At 39.3% G+C, this 18,104-nt stretch overlaps 1 protein-coding gene across 2 annotated transcripts in view; it reads left to right on the top strand.

The window, feature by feature from the left end:
* The window catches only part of Adamts17 (ADAM metallopeptidase with thrombospondin type 1 motif 17), a 346,209-nt gene that overhangs the window by 78,013 nt on the left and 250,092 nt on the right, over nt 1-18,104 (top strand). For both annotated transcript variants that reach the window (XM_047540680.1, XM_047540679.1), the window contains exons 5-6: nt 11,480-11,563; nt 12,128-12,285. In XM_047540680.1, coding sequence (XP_047396636.1) covers nt 11,480-11,563; nt 12,128-12,285 — 242 coding nt within the window. The remainder of the gene's footprint in view (nt 1-11,479; nt 11,564-12,127; nt 12,286-18,104) is intronic.

Genomic DNA, 18,104 nt, shown 5'->3' with positions numbered 1-18,104 from the left:
CTGTTTATATGTGGTAGTTGCTTTTTGAATTTGCAATTCCATATTTATCTGCATTTGAAAAAAATCCTGTGGTTTCTTTACACTATTGAAGTTAGGCTGGTATAAAATCAAAATAGTGTGTTATAACTTTAATAAAATGTAATCACTATAGTAAGACCAAAGAAAGTATCTGTAGAATCTACACAAAAAGAAAATCAGAAGGGAATTAAAAAGTTTAACTGCAGGAAGAAAAAATCAAAACAAAAGAAATTAGTAATTCAGGAAATGAGGGACAAAAAAAGTTATATAGAAAATAAATACAAATGCAAAAGTTCAGTAATTGCCTTTAGATTTAAAGACAGGAATGAGTTGAAAGTGAAGGATGAAGAAAGATATTATATGCAAATGGTATCTAAAAGAGAGCAGGGGTGATTATACTCATATCAAATAAAATAGACTTTAAATAAAGAAGGTTACAAGTGATAAGGAAGGGCACTAAATATGAATAAAAACTTCAGTACAACAGGAGAATGTAACATTTATACATGTGTAAATATTTACTATGCAAATCAATAAACCTAATATACCACATTAACAAAATGAGGGGAAAAAATTGAGTCATCACAATCGAAAAATGACAAAATTCAGCACCTTTTTGTGATAAAAAAAACTCAATAAACTAGACACCAAAGGAAGTACCTTTCATTATGAAAGGCACATATGAAAAGCCCATAGCTAACACCATACTCAATGGTGAAATAATGAAGACTTTTCCTTCAAGATCAGAAATAAGGCCAAGATGCCCACTTTTGCTACTTCTTTCATCATAGGTCTTAATCAGAGCGTTTAGATCAGAAAAAGAAGTAAAAGCTATCCAAATAATGATGCATTGAAGAGTTAAAATGATATCTGTTCACAGATGTCATGATCTTATATGTAGAAAACCCTAAAGTAGGCAGACTCATGCTCCCCCAAACATAAACAAATTCTGAGTAACATCATACAAAACCAGTACCCACAAGTTGGCTGCATTTCCCTGAACACAGTGAACAAACTGACAAGGAAAAATAGTTTCACTGGAAAGAATAAAATCCTTGTAAATTAACCAAGATTTATACACTGAAGACTATAAAACTTTGATTAAAGAAATCTAAGAAGACACAAATGGAAAGTCATTATGTTCATGGATCCAGAAATTTACTGTTACAATATAAATACTACCCAAAGCAATTACAGATTCAGTGATATTTCTATCAAACTCCCAAAGATAATTTTTTTCAGAAATAGAAAAAAAAGGAATCTTAAAATTTATGTGAAATCTCAAAGGACCCTGAATAGCCAAAATCATCTTGAAAGAGAACAAAGTTGGAGGACTCACACTTCTTATTATCAGAATTTACCATGAAATTGTAGTAATCAAAACACTTTATTAGGCTAAAGACAAACCTGTAAACCAATGGAATAGCCCAGAAATTAACATTCCCATATGTAATCAAATGATTTTTGACAAGGATGCCAATATAATCCAAGGGAGAAGTGACAGACTTTTCAACAATTGGAAAACTTGATTTCTTTTTTAATGCTTTTATTAGTATATTATAGTTATATATAATAGTTGGCTTCATTTCAACATAATCATATATACATGGAATAATGTACTCTATTTTAGACCTGGTGCCCCCACTTTCTCTCCCCTTTCCCTCCCTAGTCCCCTTCTTTTACTCTATTAGTTTTCCTTCTATTCATTTATTTCTGATTGATCCTTTATAGATATTCATAAAGGTAGAATTCCCTGTGGTATATGTATACATGCACAGAGCATGATTTTGTCAAATTCATTTGTGTTTTCTCCCCCTTCCCGTCCCTCTTCCCTCTCTCTCGAGCTCCTTCTACTCCACCTCTGATCTTCTCTTTCTTTATGATGTGGTTGTTCTAATTTTTAGTTGTAGTTCTAATTTTTAGTCCCACCAACAATATTTGAGTGTCCCTTTCCCCCATATCCTTGCCAGCATTCATATTGTTTGCATTCTGACCCCTCCCCCTTTCCCCTTACTTTGTTCTGGCTTCCATATATGAGAGAAAACATTTAACCCTAACCGTGATTTATTTCACTAAGCATGATGTTTTCCAGTTCCATCCATTTACCGGCAAATGCCATAATTTCATTATTCTTTATGGCTGGGTGAATCCCAATTGTGTATATATACATTTTCTTGATCCATTCATCTGTTGACAGGCACTTGGGCTGGTTCCATATTTTGGCTATTGTGAGTTGCACTGCTGTAAGCTATAAACACTGATGTGTCTGTATCAGCATGGTATGCTGACTTGAGTTCTTTTGGATAAATACCAAGGAGTGGGATAGCTCAGTCATATGGTAGTTCTATTCCTAGTTTTTTGAGGAATCTCCATACTGCTTTCCAGAGTGGTTGTTCTAATTTTTAGTCCCACCAACAATGTTTGAGTGTCCCTTTCCCCCATATCCTTGCCAGCATTCATATTGTTTGCATTCTTGATAATTGCCATTGTGATTGGAGTGAGATGAAATCTGTGTAGTTTTGATTTGCATTTCTCTCTTTGCTAGGGATGTTTAACATATTTCCATATATTTGTAGGCCATTTGTGTTCCTTCTTTTGAGAAATGTGTGTTATTTTGCCCATTTATTGATTGGGGTTTGTTGTTGTTTTGTGTTATTTTTTTCATGTTAAACTTCTTGAGTTCTATATATATTCTGGGCATTAAACCTCTGTCAGAGGAGTAGCTGGCAAAGATTTTCTCCCATTATGTAGGCACTCTCTTCATGTTTTTAATCATTTCCTTTGCTGTGCAGAAACTTTTTTAATTTGATGGCTTCCCACTTACTGATTATTGGTTTTACTTCTTAAGCTTTAGGGGTTTTGTTAAGGTAGTTGGTGCCTCCACCAATATGTTGGAGTATTGACCCTGTGTTTTTTTCTAGCAGTTGCAAAGTTTCTGGCCTAATTCCTAAGTCTTTGGTCCACTTTGATTTGACTTTTGTGCAGGGTGAGAGATAGGGATCTAATTCTGCATATGGATATCCAGGAAAACTGGATAATTTCATGCAAATGAATGAAGTTAGACCTTTGGTAGCACATGCAGATATTAAATTATATTAAAGTCTTAAATGTAAGAGCTAAAATTCTAAAATGCATGTTGGAAAAGTTTCATAACATTTGATTTGGCAGTGAGTTCTTGGATGTTATATCAAAGGCACAGCTGACAACAATGGGAAAAATAGATGAATTAGACGTCATCAAAATTAAAAAGTTTTGTGTATCGAAGGACACTATCAATAGAGTAAAGAGGCCATCTGCAGAATGGGAGAAAATATTTGGAAATCACATATTACATAATACCCAGAACATACAGAGATCTCCTGGACCCTATAACAACAAAACAAACAATCTGATTCAAAGATGGACAAAAGACTTGCGTGGACATTTTTTCAAAGAAGATATACAGATGGCCAAAAAGTACATGAAAATATGCTTAACATCAATAATCACTGGGGAGGCTAGGCACAGTGGTGCACACCTGTAATCCCAGTGGCTCAGGAGACTGAAGCAGGAGGATTGTGAGTTCAGAGCCAGTCTCAGCAAGAGTGAGGCACTAAGCAACTCAGTGAAACCCTGTCTCTAATAAAATACAAAATAGGGCTGGGGATGTGACTCAGTGGTCAAGTGCCCATTGGGATTGCTGTTGTAAAGCAAACAAAAACATCCACAGAAACAAAACTGAAGATGGTAAGGTTGTAGAGAAATGGAAACTCTTGTCACTGTTGGTGGGAGTGTAAATCGGTATAGTTGCTGTGGAAAACACTGTGGCTCTTTGGAGGAAAAACACCTATGTGAATTAGCAATTCCACTTTTGAATAAATACCCCAAAAGAACTGAAAACAAGGACACAAGATATTAGTACACCTCTGGTCATAGCAGCATTATTTACAATAACCAAGATGTGGAAGCAGCCCAAGTATCCACTGATGGATGAGGAGACAGAATGTGTCATATATGTACAGTGAAATAGTATTTAGTTTTACAAAAGAAATTCCTGCCTATCCTACAACATGGATAAACCTTAAGGACATGATGCTAAGTGAGATTAGACAGTCACCAAAAGACAAATACTAAATGACTTCATTAATCTGAGGCAACTAGCATAATGGAACTCTTAGAGACAGAAAGCCAGTGGTGGTTGCCAGGGACTGAGGAGGGAGAATCAGGTATTAGTATTTCATAGGCACGGTTTCAGTTTTGCAAGATTGCAAAAGTTTTGGAGATGAGTAGGGATGATGGTTGTAGAATAATGTGCATGTATTTAATGCCACTAAAATGTACCCTTAACAATTTGCTAAATGTTATGTTTTATGTTACACATTTTACTACAATTAAAAATGCCTGTCCTGCTGGGGTTGTGGCTTAGTGATGGAGTGCTTACCTCAAATGTGTGAGGCACTGGGTTTGATCCTCAGCACCACATAAAAATAAATAAAATAAAGGTATTGTGTTCATTTACAACTAAAAAAATTATTAAAAAAAGAAACTCATCCTATTTACTATCCTTCTAGTTTCTGTAAGCTCATTCAAGTAGGACCATGTCTACTTTATCACTGTACTTCCTGTTCAGTTTACATGCAGATGATCTAGAAATATTCGTGGAGTCTGTGAGGGTATGTATTAGTGACAGGTACCCTATACCAACATCCTTTGCAAAGGATTTAGCACTGAAGTCATGTTAACAAACATTGTACTTTTTAAATTCCCTGATTAATTTGCTTCTGAAAAGCCTTTTGTATTTCAAGAAAACACCCTGGGGATATGGTGTACTGAACTCTGTTAGAACTGGTTTCTACATAAAGACAATCACATGTTTACCCATCCTACACAGCACCCGAGGCAGGCACTGTGCCATGGGCAGCCCTGTTAGTCCCTCTTGGTGCATGTCTTGTCTTTCAAGGAGGGTGGTGGAGAATGGAGAAGATAAAACCTGCATAGTTAAAAAGGAGTGTGTGGAGAGAGCACCTGACTGCTTAGGAATGGCTTCACAGCCTTACCTGTTGCAAAGGACTCCAAAGTGATAGAAGTAATGACTACCGTGAGAGCAGAACTGATGTGGCCATTTATTTTTTTTTAATTTGTTTTTTGTGGTGTTGGGCATTGAACCCAGGGCCTTGCACATGCTAGGCAATGAGCTACAACCCTAGCCCTGTGGTCATTATTGAGGTCTTATATAACCAAGAAGAAGCATAGGAGGAGTCTGGCAGCTTGCAAAGTAGTCTTGTTCTCCAACAGGGAAGAAAGGAGTTTTGTAAACCCTGGAGCAGGCAGCCTGGCTCTTGTCTCCATCAGGGTTGTTGATTATAAGCAACAGAAACTGGATCTGCACTAACTGATGTAGAACAGGAAAAGGTATCTAGAGGTATAGAGGGAGGTTTTCAGGATCAGAAGGAGGTATGGATTACCAGGCTCAAAACTTGGGGGGCAGTCCTAGGGGAGGGGTCTTGGGGAGGTCAGATAGCTTGAGACATCAAGGTGGAGTTCAGGCCAGGGGCCAGGGCTGGTGACACACTGCTGGATGCTGATGTCCACCACTGGATTCCTACCTCCAAGTCTCTGCCCCAGGAATGTCTCCTAATTATCTGCAGTACCTCTTTTAGCATCAGAGTCTGGGAAGTGGGGATGGACTTAGGGAACAGGCCTGTTCTGGGGCTGCTAGAGCAGGCAGAGTGAGTTTCCACTGCCTTTGGATTCTACAGTGGGAATAGGGCCCCTGTCTTTCTCCAGAGCTCATCCTGTGGGAGAACCCCATCCCCTCCATGAAAATAACAGTAGATGCTGTTTGGGCCCCACAAAAAAATAAAATCAATCAAGGCCCTGCAGTCTAACCAGTACAAAGACTAGAGTATAAAAGAGGCTGACTCAAATGACGTATGACCCCTTGAGTCTACCTCTGTATATACAGAAATTCAGAAGAGTCTCAAAGAGGTATGTGTATTCCCATGTTCATGGCAGCATTGTTTCTAATAGTCAAAAGGTGAAAGCAATGAAGTATCCATTGATGGAAGAGTAAAAAAAAATGGACTGTACATATCTTAGAATATTATACAGCTTTAAAAGACAGATACTACAATATGGATGTGACTTGAAGACATAATGCTGAGTGAAATAAGCCAGTCACCAAAAGACAAATACTGAATGACTTCACTTACGTGAGATACCCAGAGTCGTCAAATTAAAGGAGACAGAAAGTAGAATGTTAGTTGTCAGAGGCTGGGGGTGGCAGGAATGGAAGTAAGTGTTTAATGGGCACAACATTTGAGTTTTGTAAGATGATGTTCTGGAGATGGTAGTGATGTTTGCACAACCATGTGAATGTGCTTGACACCATGAACTGTACACTTAAAAATGGCAGAGATGGTTTTATGTTATATGCATTTTACCACAAAAATAAGATATATGTCAACTCTGTTCAGCTGTGTTTATGGCACTTAATATGAGCTAGGGGTTCTTCTACCTCATCTGGGGTAGAGTGGGAATTACTCCAGGTCTCATCCTTATCAGGCTCCATGGAGGAACAACAGGCAGTGTTCAACACACTATTGAGAAGGAAGATCAGAGAGGGATAACTGCTGTGCAAAGAACCAAGTGATGACAAGTGACTGAGGTGGCCTCTGTGAGGCGTGGCCCTCCACTGACAGTGGGTGGTGCCACGCTGACATGAAGAGCCCTCCAGTGGGGGTCAGTCTGGCATTTGAGAAGCATCCAAAGGGGCAGTTCCTGGTGTGCAATGGGAGAGTGGCGGGGACTGTGAGCAGCAGGCTGGCCATTACACCAGGGCATGGTGAGTGGGCTTTGCTTGGTGTGTGGTAGGCAGCTGCTGATAAGCATAAGCAGAAGAGCGATGTGCACTGTGCACATAGCTGTTTTGAAAGATTCTCCTGAGAGTTGAGGCTGTGGCTCAGTGGTAGAGCACTTGCCTAGTATGCATGAGAACTTGGATTGCATCCCCAGCACTGCAGTGAATAAATCCTTCTTCCCAGTGGAATGGAGTCCGGCTCCTGCCACTGCATCCCCAGTCAACCCATGCAGGTATATGCAGAGAAGGAAGCCTCGACCAGGCCGGTGCCGTTTTGGCTGCCGTGGATTTTCAAAATGTGTGGTGCCTTTTTTGCATACGTGACTTAAAGAACAAAGTGCAAATGGAAACAGGTGGTGTGAACACCAGAAAATCCCCATTTGAGCAGCCAAATTGGAAAACAGGGCCACTTGACGGAGCTTTAGTTGTTCTTAGCTTCCTTAACAACCTTGGAGTGGAATGAAAAACCTGAGACATTCCAGGCAGGCTCTTTTCAGAGGAAAAATGACATAATTTCACTCAATTACCTTATGAAACAGACAACAAACCTTTCTCTGGTGATCATCAAAATTAGCGTGGTGTTAAAACACTCACTGGTTCTCATGCTCTAGGGGGAGTCAGAAGCCCTGGGGGGTTTGTTCAACACAGATGGTGTGGCCACCTCCAGAGTCTCTGATTTAGGGAGGTCTATTGTGGGCTCCAGAGTGTGCATTTCAGCATGTTCCCCTGGGGATGTTGATGTTTCTGCTTTGGGGACTAGAAAATGTAACCCCTCCCAAGTAATGGATGCTATTACTTGAGGGTGCCTATCTGTCTCTGGGCATGCTCAGGTCAGGGTCATGCCCAGAGATGGTGACCTTGTGAAAATTCTTCCTGGTGTGACGAGTAACTTCTCCCCATCTGCTCCACCACCTACTCCTCTGCTCCCTGTCTGCCATCCCTCATTCCTCACAGTGTCCTTAAGTCGCCCAGTGGGGAGAGCCACAGTTAGTTGTTGGCAGTAGGTCCACCTGGCTGAGCCCCCATGCTGCCAAGGAAATGTGACAGAGACTGCCAGGGCTCTGAATACTTACTGGGACATAGCCAGAGCCGAACACTAGGGACAGAGTTTCCAGACAATTGGCTACAGTGTTCCTTGTCCAACCAGGTGTCTCTCTAAGTGTCTTGTGGCTCCTACCTCTAGAACTACTTCTGAGCTTGAATTTCCATGGAAAAAAGACACAGGCTTAGCTCTGCATCTTTGAGGCTTATACCTTGTGTTTCGTGGCTGTCACTAGGTCTTCATCTGGCTTGCTGAGCCTGGTGTGGGGCCTCAAGGGAGATCCTGTGTATCCACCCCGCCCCTGTCCTGGGTTCTACAGAGCTTTGTTGGAATGTGGTTAGTGGACAACTAGTGACAAAGTGCTGTGGTCAGTCTCTGATACCTTCTCTCTTGATCCAGAATGTCCTTATCACAGGGTTTTCTAGAGAATATTATTGTGAGCATGAAACTTCAAAAAAAAAAAAAAGTTTTAATTTTCACAAAATTACATAAAATTTACCATTTTAACCTTTTTTTTTTTTTTTTGGTACCAGGGATTGAACCCAGGAGCACTTAATCACTGAGCCACATCTCCAGCCCAATAATAACATATATATTATTTAGAGACAGGGTCTTACTGAGTTGCTTATGGCCTCACTAAATTGCTGAGGCTGGCTTGGAACTCATAATCTTGCTTCAGCCTCCTGAGACACTGGGATTACAGGCATGTGCCTGGCCATCTGAACCATTTTTAAGTGTACAGTTGAGTGTTAAGTATATACATATCATTGTCCAACTGATCTCTAGAATTCTCCCATCTTGCAAAACTGACACTACATAGCTACTTATCAGCTTCCTGTTTCACCTTGTACCCAGCCCCTGGAACATTAAGTTTTGTTGTTTTTTTTTCCCCTCTTCCATCTCCACTTCTTTTTTATTTTTTTTGTGCATTTGTTCCAAGGGAAGACTGAACCTTGGGATATGGAATGAATTTGGTTCTGAACTGTGTTCAGCTCAGCAAGAAGCAAATGGGTGATTCTAACAGGGAGCTTGTCCTGTAGTTGTATTCTTCCTGATGATTTCATTTACTCCCTGTAGATTCTTTATACAGCAGTTCAGAATATTGCTGAGAAGTGCTTTTCCACATTGTTTCTTGAAATCTACAACATTTCTTAACATCTTTAGTGTTTGGCTACTGTTGACATTACAGGCATTGCTTCTTTATTTATTTTTGGTGCTAGGGCTGGAACCCAGGGTCTTGTGTATGCTAAGAACCCACTTTGCCCTACCAAGCTACACCCCCAACCCCATGGGCATTGTTGAAGTCACCTTAAAACAAAATCCTGTGCAACTCAAGTTTTCTCCTTCATAACTATGTTTTTGTTCATTCTTATTTTTGTGTTTCGAACTGAGGTTTACCAATTTGGGTCCAGTCCTTGTGCTGAATATTTTAGGAAAAATTTGAGTTAGAGCCCTTGGGTGGTTCTGGAAATACTAAAACAAGGAAAAAGTTGCATGCTTTCCCCTTCCTCTTATAGTAACAAAGGGATATGTCCTTTGGGGATAGATAATGAAGACATGACTTCAGAATCAGCCTATAGGTGGTCCAGTATAACAACATGACTGCTGTTTTGTTCCTAAGGAAAGGAAATTTGTGTAGGGGGTGAAAATGTGAGAACAGGAAAATGCATGTGTTCTGTTTTTCCTTGTGGAAAGACTCTTAAGTGACACAGATTTTATTTAACTGTAACAACAGTTTTGAACAGTAAATTCCAAGCTATGATGCAGCTAATTCCTGTGTCACACAGATGTTTTCAGCACTGCCTGCCTGACTTGCAGGCCAGGCACTGTGTCATTGACCAGCTCCACTTGGCCTGAGTTGACCTGGCTATGTTGTCTGCAGTGGCCATTGCTTCTGCTGCTGGTGTGTGAATAGTGGAAACACAGCAACAAATAGAAAGAGTGTCAATGTTGCTGATAGAAAATTCTCCCCTTTGGATTTTATCTCTGAGTAAAAACAAGGTAGAATATTCAAAAAGTTCTCATTCCTGTTCCCTCTGTGTCCTGCAACTAACTACTGCCACTTTATCACCTTCCCCAATTAACCTCTCTGAGTAATATTATAGAAAAGGAACTCAAGGGATCTTTAAAGTCAGTGGTGTTTCTTTGTCATGTCAAAATTCATTCCTCTGCCTTATTCAAGATTCCCTTTATCTCTTCTCCTTGGAATACTTTCGCAGGACTTCTGATTTTGAGGTATTTATAATTTAAGTTCTACCAACAAGAAATAAGTATTAGTTTGGTTTTACTATAATGAAATACTTGAGGCAACTAATTTGTAAAGAGAAAAGGTTTACTGAGCTCCTAGTGTTGGAGGTTCAAGTTCAAAATCAGACCTGTTGCTTCGACCTCAGGCAAAGATGGCAGATGATAATGACAGGTGTGCATGTCAGAGCAAGCAGTCACATTTCAAGCCAAAAAGCAGTGAGAGCAAGACTTGGGTCCCACAGTCCCCTTTGGGGGCATATCTCCTATCTTCCATGACTTCAGGGTCTCCCACATGTCCCTTCCTCCTAAAGGTTCATAGCATCTCCCACTGGCACCCTCTAGGGACCAAATCTTTGCTTATGGACATTTGGGGGACACTCAAATTATACGTGAACCATAGCAAGAGGCTACTCTGAGGACATATCCCTTTGTTACTATAATTTATTTCAGTGACAAACTTTGGTTAGTTTGAGGACTGCAGGGAATAAAGGAGGAAATGAATGTTTTGGCTAGAGGAACAAGTCACCTTCAGCTGTCTTTAACAGGTAGCTTTTAGGTGGAGCCTATTTCCCAACTGAGGTTTGTGGTAAGGGTTAGAGAGACCCTGGCTGGACACAACAGGTATCTATCTTCTCCCTCCCTCTCATCTCCCTGCATGAAAGCCCAGAATGGGAATTTTGAGTGTTTGACCAAAATCATCTAACACCCATGTCTTTTTTTTTTCTTTTTTTTTTTTTTTTTTTCAGAATCACCTGTCTTATACGTTTTTTTCAAAGGCTGAGTTGTTTCTAGCTTAGCTTTGAGTGTATCTGTATACACATGTCTGTGTGATTCCAGAGTTTTCTATCATATCTGTTTTTCTTTTGGAATATTCACTTTTAAGGGAGTTATTTTTGATTTCAGAAAACCTTAGAAATAAAATCCAGGTTATGCTTCACATATTTGCATTTTTTGTTCTAATAAATCTTTATCAATATCAAAATTTGACTTATATATTATTTTTTAGTTTTTCTACTACTGGAAGTGCACAAGGTATATTTTAGTATTCATTTTAATATGACATTCATTAATAGACTTTGTATTTTAGAACAGTTTTAGATTTACAGAAAAATTGAGCAGATGGTACAGAGAGTTAGACATGATTTCCTCTATTAATATCTTAGTATGGTATGTTATGATTAGTGGGTCAATATTGATGCTGTAAGATAACCTTAAGTCTGTAGTGTATTCAGATTACCTTAGTTTCTATCTGATATCTTTTCTTTCTTCCAAGCCCTCAGCCAGGGTTGCACTGTATTTTAAAACATATTTTGTATCTTTTTCTCTCTTGATAGGTATATAATATGTTTCAGCACCAGAGCCTTGGAATTAAAATCAACATTCAAGTTACCAAGCTTGTCCTGCTACGACAACGTCCTGTAAGTCCCCATGAGCACAACTCAGAACACACAGAAGTGTAAACAGTGGAGACGGTTTAGAGTCACAGAAGAGCCCTGGCAATGGGATCCTGCATATCCCTGCCACCTGGAAGGTCTCGCATAGGCGCTCTATGTACAGAGCTGAAGGGGCCTTTAGAATCAGGGCATCCTCCTGGACCTTCCACCCCTGCTGAATTCCCTGTAGCAGCATTTCCTGGTCTTACGTTTGAATGCATCCCACATGACCATGTTATCTACACATCAGGTTATCAACATGAGATTGAGGTGACACTGCTTGGTTTGGTACACTGTTGTATTTATAGAGAAGTAGATTGCTTTTCTTTAACATAACCTGCATTTTAATTGAAAGATAAGATCCCTGATGTTCTCTTCTGGGGTGTTCTGAATAGCCACTAGTGTTATTCTTTTATACGGGGACAGCAAGTCATCAAGTGATGTCTTAGTGAGCAGCTGTCTCCACCTTAATGTCCACACTATGATCTGGATGGACACTTGGCTTCCATGGGTGTCCACTTCTCTGACTACCTCCTCAATTTCTATTAGGCCAAGTTGTCCATTGGGCACCATGGCGAGCGGTCCTTGGAGAGCTTCTGTCACTGGCAAAATGAAGAATATGGAGGTGCACGGTACCTTGGCAACAATCAGGTTCCAGGAGGGAAGGACGATACACCCCCTGTGGATGCTGCTGTATTTGTGACCAGGTAAATTTAGAGTCAATCCGTGGCTGATATGTAAGAGGGAAGAGATGTTTCCCTTTTTAGGAATTGCTGTTAGGATTCAGGCTCACATCAGACCTTTGTCTACCTGACTGGACTTCGGTTTCCTCATTAGTAAAATAGGGGTTAACAAAAGCACCCACCTCCGTGGGCTGAGGATTATGTGAGCCATTGCATGTGATGTGCTCTTCCCAGTGCCTAGCACTGAGAATCAGCCATTATTCATCCTATTATGAATATTAGAAAACTACTGAAAGCCTAGATAACCAAGAGTTACAACTTCCAAGAAAATTCATCTATTACTTCTTCCCCCACTAAAGAAAATACTGACTAACAGGTCCAAAGGTGCTTCACACTGACTTTGGCCAGTAGAAAGGGAGTGGATGCGACCAGTTTCCTGTTGGAGGAAGTCCACACAGGTGTGCTTGTGCTTCACTAGGCCTTGCTAGATGGGCCATTCACAGGTAGCATGGGGTCCACTGGAACCTTCTGGATGCCCGTGGAAGTCACCTGTAGCCTCTACTTGAAGCAAACAATAAAGCTTCTTTGTAGACTGCAGAACTGGACTTATCCTTCTAGACTGAGAGGGATGCCAGGGGGTAGCAGTGGACAACAGAAACCCAAAGCAGCCTCCAAAGCAGCCAGTGGCAGCATTGCTTTTGTTTTCTTAAACTACTGTAACAAATGACCACAGATTTCTGATGGAAATTTATCCCTCTACATTCTGGAGCCTAGATGTCCAAAATTAAGATGTTGGCAGGGCAATGCTCTTGCCCAAGGCTCTAGGGGAGGATTTTTCCTTCCTCCTGCTGCTGCTGGTGGCCATTAGCAATCCTTGGCATGCTTGGACTTGTTGGACTTGTAGATGGCATCTCTCTAACCTGTCTTCCATCCTCACGTGGGCTTCTCCCTGCACATAAACTTCTATATCCAGAGTCTTCTCTTCTTGAAAGGACAGCAGTTGTTGGGTTAAGGCCCACCTTAATCCTTGTGACTATAGCTTAACTTGGTACCATCTTCAATAACCCTCTTTCTAAAACAAGGTCCCGTTCACAGGTAACAGGGCCTAGAACTTGACCATATCTTATTTATGGGGCACAGTTTAAACCACTGCCAATGTAAATGTAATTATTTCATTTTTTGTAGGTTTTGTATCTCTCTTGTTTGCTTTACTTTAATAATGTAAAAAATATTATAATGTGTTCATACCAGACTCCCCCTACAGGACATGACTTAATCCATTAGATTAAAAATACCTGTATTTTATCACAGTTGCTGGGAGTGTATCAGCTTTGAATTTTAAGGATGAATTTTTTTTTTTTTTAACATAAATCCCAAACCCCATTCTTTGTTTTCCTCTCTATTTTTGGAGGTATAGTTGTAGAAGGAAGAACTTTATCCTGTCTTTGGCTTGAAGACAACCTGTCCATTCATGAAGAGTTAAGTCCCATTTAACATTTTGGTTTTGAGTCAAAATAGGCTCTTTGGGTGCATCTTTTGGGTCACGTGCTGAACATTCCAGCCCAAAGATATCTGTGGCCCATGCCCCAGCAAACAGGCAACACAGCTCTGTTCTCCTCTTAAAAACTCCAGCACATGAGTAAGGCCACCACTAGACCCCAGACAGATGCCTGGTCACTCTTGAAGTTGATTCATCAGGTGCCAGCCCTAAGGATTAAAATGTGTTTTGTAGAATACAGTTCACTTATGAGAACATTTGTGGCTTCTATACTATGTGATTGAAAATATAATGGGATGTTCTAGAAATAGTATATTCAGTAATGATGATTGCCTATGATATGGCTGGTGCACTGTCAGGGACCAAGAACCAAAGGATGAACCTGACCTGCCTTATACTTAGTGAATGCTGGGAACCTTCCAGGTACCACCTTCCTTAGTGTGCAGACCACTCACACTGGCCAGAGGCTGCAATTGCTCAGGGCACTTGGAAATGGCAGTTTGGAGCTTATGGGACATTCTGTAGCATCCCCTGATGATTGCAGTGAGAGGGTTATGGGTACCATGCTTCAAGAATGGATTCCGTTTAGGGAGCTAGTGGGAATGCTGGGAACCATGTCTGTGCATGACCATAATTAATGTGACTAATTTTTTCAAATGAGAATTAAATTAGGCCTAAAAACCTTTCCTAGAGAGGAGTTCTAAACAACTTCATCACTGGAATATGCAACTAAATTCCCAAGTACCCTACTTTGAAAGTGATTTTTATAAACACTGCATAAATTGTATAAACTCTAGTGTTTTGTTAAAAAATACTAACTACGGGCACTTTTCCTACATTGGAAAAAGTTTTTTCTCTGCCTGTTGTTCTCTGCCTGTTTTCCTTTGATTACTAACTAATGAATATATTCATCATAGATCCATCTTACCATCATGTTTTTGGGTAAGAATAGTTAAAATGTAATGAGAAATTTTTAAAAATATAATACATTGTGTCTTTTGCTGAGGTTTTTAGTTTGAATCCATCCCATCTATTGATTCTTGATTTTACTTCTTGTGCTTTAGGAGTCTTGTTAAGGAAGTCAGATCCTAGGCTGACATGGTGAAGATTTGGGCCTACTTTTTCTTCTATTAGGCACAGAGTCTCTGTTCTAATACCTAAGTCTTTAATCTACTTTGAGTTAAGTTTCATTCCAGGTGAGAGATAAAGATTTAATTTCATTTTGTTACATGTGACTTTCCATTTTTCCCAGCACCATTTCTTGAACAGGCTATCTTTTCTCCAGTGAATGTTTTTGGTGCCTTTGTCTCTTTGGGATAACTGTATTTATGTGGGTTCGTCCCCTTGTCTTCTATTCTGTACCATTGGTCTGTGTGTCTGTTTTGGTGCCAATACCATGCTGTTTTTGTTACTGTGTCTCTGTAGAATAATTTAAGGTCTGGTATTATGATGCCTCCTGGTTCACTTTTCTTGCTAAGGATTGCTTTGACTATTCTGGATCCCTTATTTTTCCAGATGAATTTCATGATTGCTTTTTCTAGTTGTATGAAGAGTGTCATTGGAATTTTAATAGGAATTGCATTAAATTTGTAAAATGTTTTTGGTAGTGTGGCCATTTTGACAGTATTAACTCTGCCTATCCAGGAGCATGGGGAGGTCTTTCCATCTTCTAAGGTCTTCAATTTCTTTCTTTAGTCTTCTGTAGTTTTTATTGTAGAGGTCTTTCACCTCTTCTGTTAGATTGATTCCCAACTATTTTATTTTATTTTTGAGGCTACTGTGAATGGGGCATTTTTCTTAATTTCTCTTTCAGTGGATTCATTACTGATGTATGGGATGGATTCAAACTAAAAAACTTCTTCTCAGCAAAAGAAACAATCAATAATGTAAAGAGAGAGGCTAAAGATTAGAAGAAAATCTTTACCACATGCACCTCAATAAAGCATTATTCTCTAGGATATATAAAGAAGTCAAAAAAGCTTAACACTAAAACAACAAATAAACCAATCAATAAATGGGCTAAGGAAGTGAACAGACACTTCACAAAAGAAGATAATCAATCAACAAATATATGAAAAAATGTCCAACATCTCTAGCAATTAGAGAAATGCAAATCAAAACTGCTCTAAGATTTCATCTCACTCCAGTCAGAATGGCAATTATCAAGAATGCGAGCAACAATAAATGTTGTTGAGGATGTAGGGAAAAAGGTACACTCATACATTGCTGGTGAGAATGCAAATTGGTATAACTACTATGGAAAGCAGTTTGTAGATTCCTCAGAAAACTTGGAATGGAACCATTTGACCCAGCTATCTCACTCCTTGGTTTATATCCAAAGGACTTAAAATCAGCATACTACAGTGACACAGCCACATCAATATTTATAGCGGCAAAACTCACAGTAGCTAAACTATGGGACCAACCTAGGTGTCATTCAACAGATGAATGGATAAAGAAAGTTTGATATATATAATATATAATACACACACACACAGAATGGAATATTACTCAGCTTTAAAGAAGAATGATATTATGGCATTTGCTGGTAAATGGATGGAGTTGGAGAATATCATATCATGCTAAGTCAAACTCAAAAACCAAAGGCTGAATGTTTTCTCTGATATTTGAATGCTAATTCACCATTAATTCTCACACTAGGGAAGAGTAGAGTTACTTTAGAGTAGGTAGAGAGGAGTGATGGGAGTGGAACGGATATGGAGTTAGGAAGAGTGAAACAGACATTATTACCTCATGTATGTATATGACTGCATGACCAATGTGATCCTACAGTTTGTACTATCAGAAAAATGAGGAATTATACTCCATTGATGTATGATTTATCAAAATGCATAAATGCGTTCTACTACCATGTATAACTAATTAGAACAAATGAAACATTTTTTAAAAAGTTGTTTAGAGCCATTTGAGAGTATTAGGTTATGGGGAATGGAGTGAATACCTGAACTAGAAGAAATAGGTGTGGGGGAAATGAGAAAGCAGAACAAGAAAAAGGGTAGGAGAGAATAAAAGCAAGAAAGAAAAATTAGGAAATTAGTAATAAGCAGGGTCTTATAGAGCAAATAAAACTATACGAAAATGATCCATGATGGAGAAAAGGTGTTAGAAATAATCTATATTATATTATCCTTTTAAACCACCACTTCCATCTTCCTCTTATGTGCCATTACCTCAGACCTTCAGTGAAGAGTCCGTAGCAGCCTTCTCTTGATGGGGCAGGGATTGACCAGCATCAGAAGTGGTGAGGAGCAGGAGGAGGAAGCAGGGGGTGCAAAAGGTAAATGCAGGAAGTGATTTAAATACAGAATTAAAATGAGAATTCAAGAAAACATACCGTCAAGAGAAATAGAAAAGTTATAGAAGAACCAGAATATATTGAAAGGAGAGATTCATTGGATTTCAGTTGAAGGATTAAGTCATATTTGTTTTGAATATTGGAGCATAGGGTAACCTCAGAAAGTCCAGAGATTTCTAATACATTGTGTTACACATACCTGTAAAACTTTTAAGAATGCAGCATAGTTTCTGGTATGTTAAAATGTTTACATTTTATGCTTCTATTATTTTTATGGTATCCCCTTCCTAAGCTGCAAGCTCCATAAGGATAGCCTGAGAATCTCATATAAATTATGTATCCCCCAACATCAGATCTAGCACCTGGTTCTTATGATAGTTGTTAAATGAATATTTACTGAATAAGATAACAAATTATAAAAAATAAAGACTATAATACATTAACTTTGGTCATCATGCTTTGTTAGATCTCCAGAACTGGGAGGTAAAAGAATAATTGTGTTGTGCTGGGAATGAATAGCATTTTTTCCAGAGGACACAAATGTCAACAAAATCAGAGTTGGCAAAGTTTCTACATTTTCCCTTTTACAAGTAGCCATGGGCATACATGAACATACCCTGGGCCCAGAGATGCTGCCAATTAGACTTGCTTTTCTTTTTTTTTTCCTGCCTCCTAACAGGTTACTTGACTCAAAGGAAATAGCAAGTGTTAGGAAGATGTGGAGGAATTGGAACCCTTGTGCACCATTGGTGGGAAAATAAATGGTATAACCACTGTGGTAAACAATAAGATTGATCCTTTAAAAGAAAAAAAAATCCAGCGGTCCTACTTCTGAGCATATATCCAAAACAGCTGAAAGCAGGGACTCTAAGAGAGATTTGTACCCGCTTGTTCCCAGCAGCAGCATTCCCAGTAGTCAAGGGGTAGAAGCAAATCAAATGATCATCATCAACAGTGAATAGATAAAATGTAGCATATAATGCAATAGAATATTATTCTACTTTAATAAAAAGGAAGGAAATTTTGACA

Source organism: Sciurus carolinensis, chromosome 2 (assembly GCF_902686445.1).
Source record: "Sciurus carolinensis chromosome 2, mSciCar1.2, whole genome shotgun sequence".
Taxonomy (NCBI): domain Eukaryota; kingdom Metazoa; phylum Chordata; class Mammalia; order Rodentia; family Sciuridae; genus Sciurus; species Sciurus carolinensis.
This window is presented reverse-complemented; position numbering and strand designations above follow the sequence as displayed.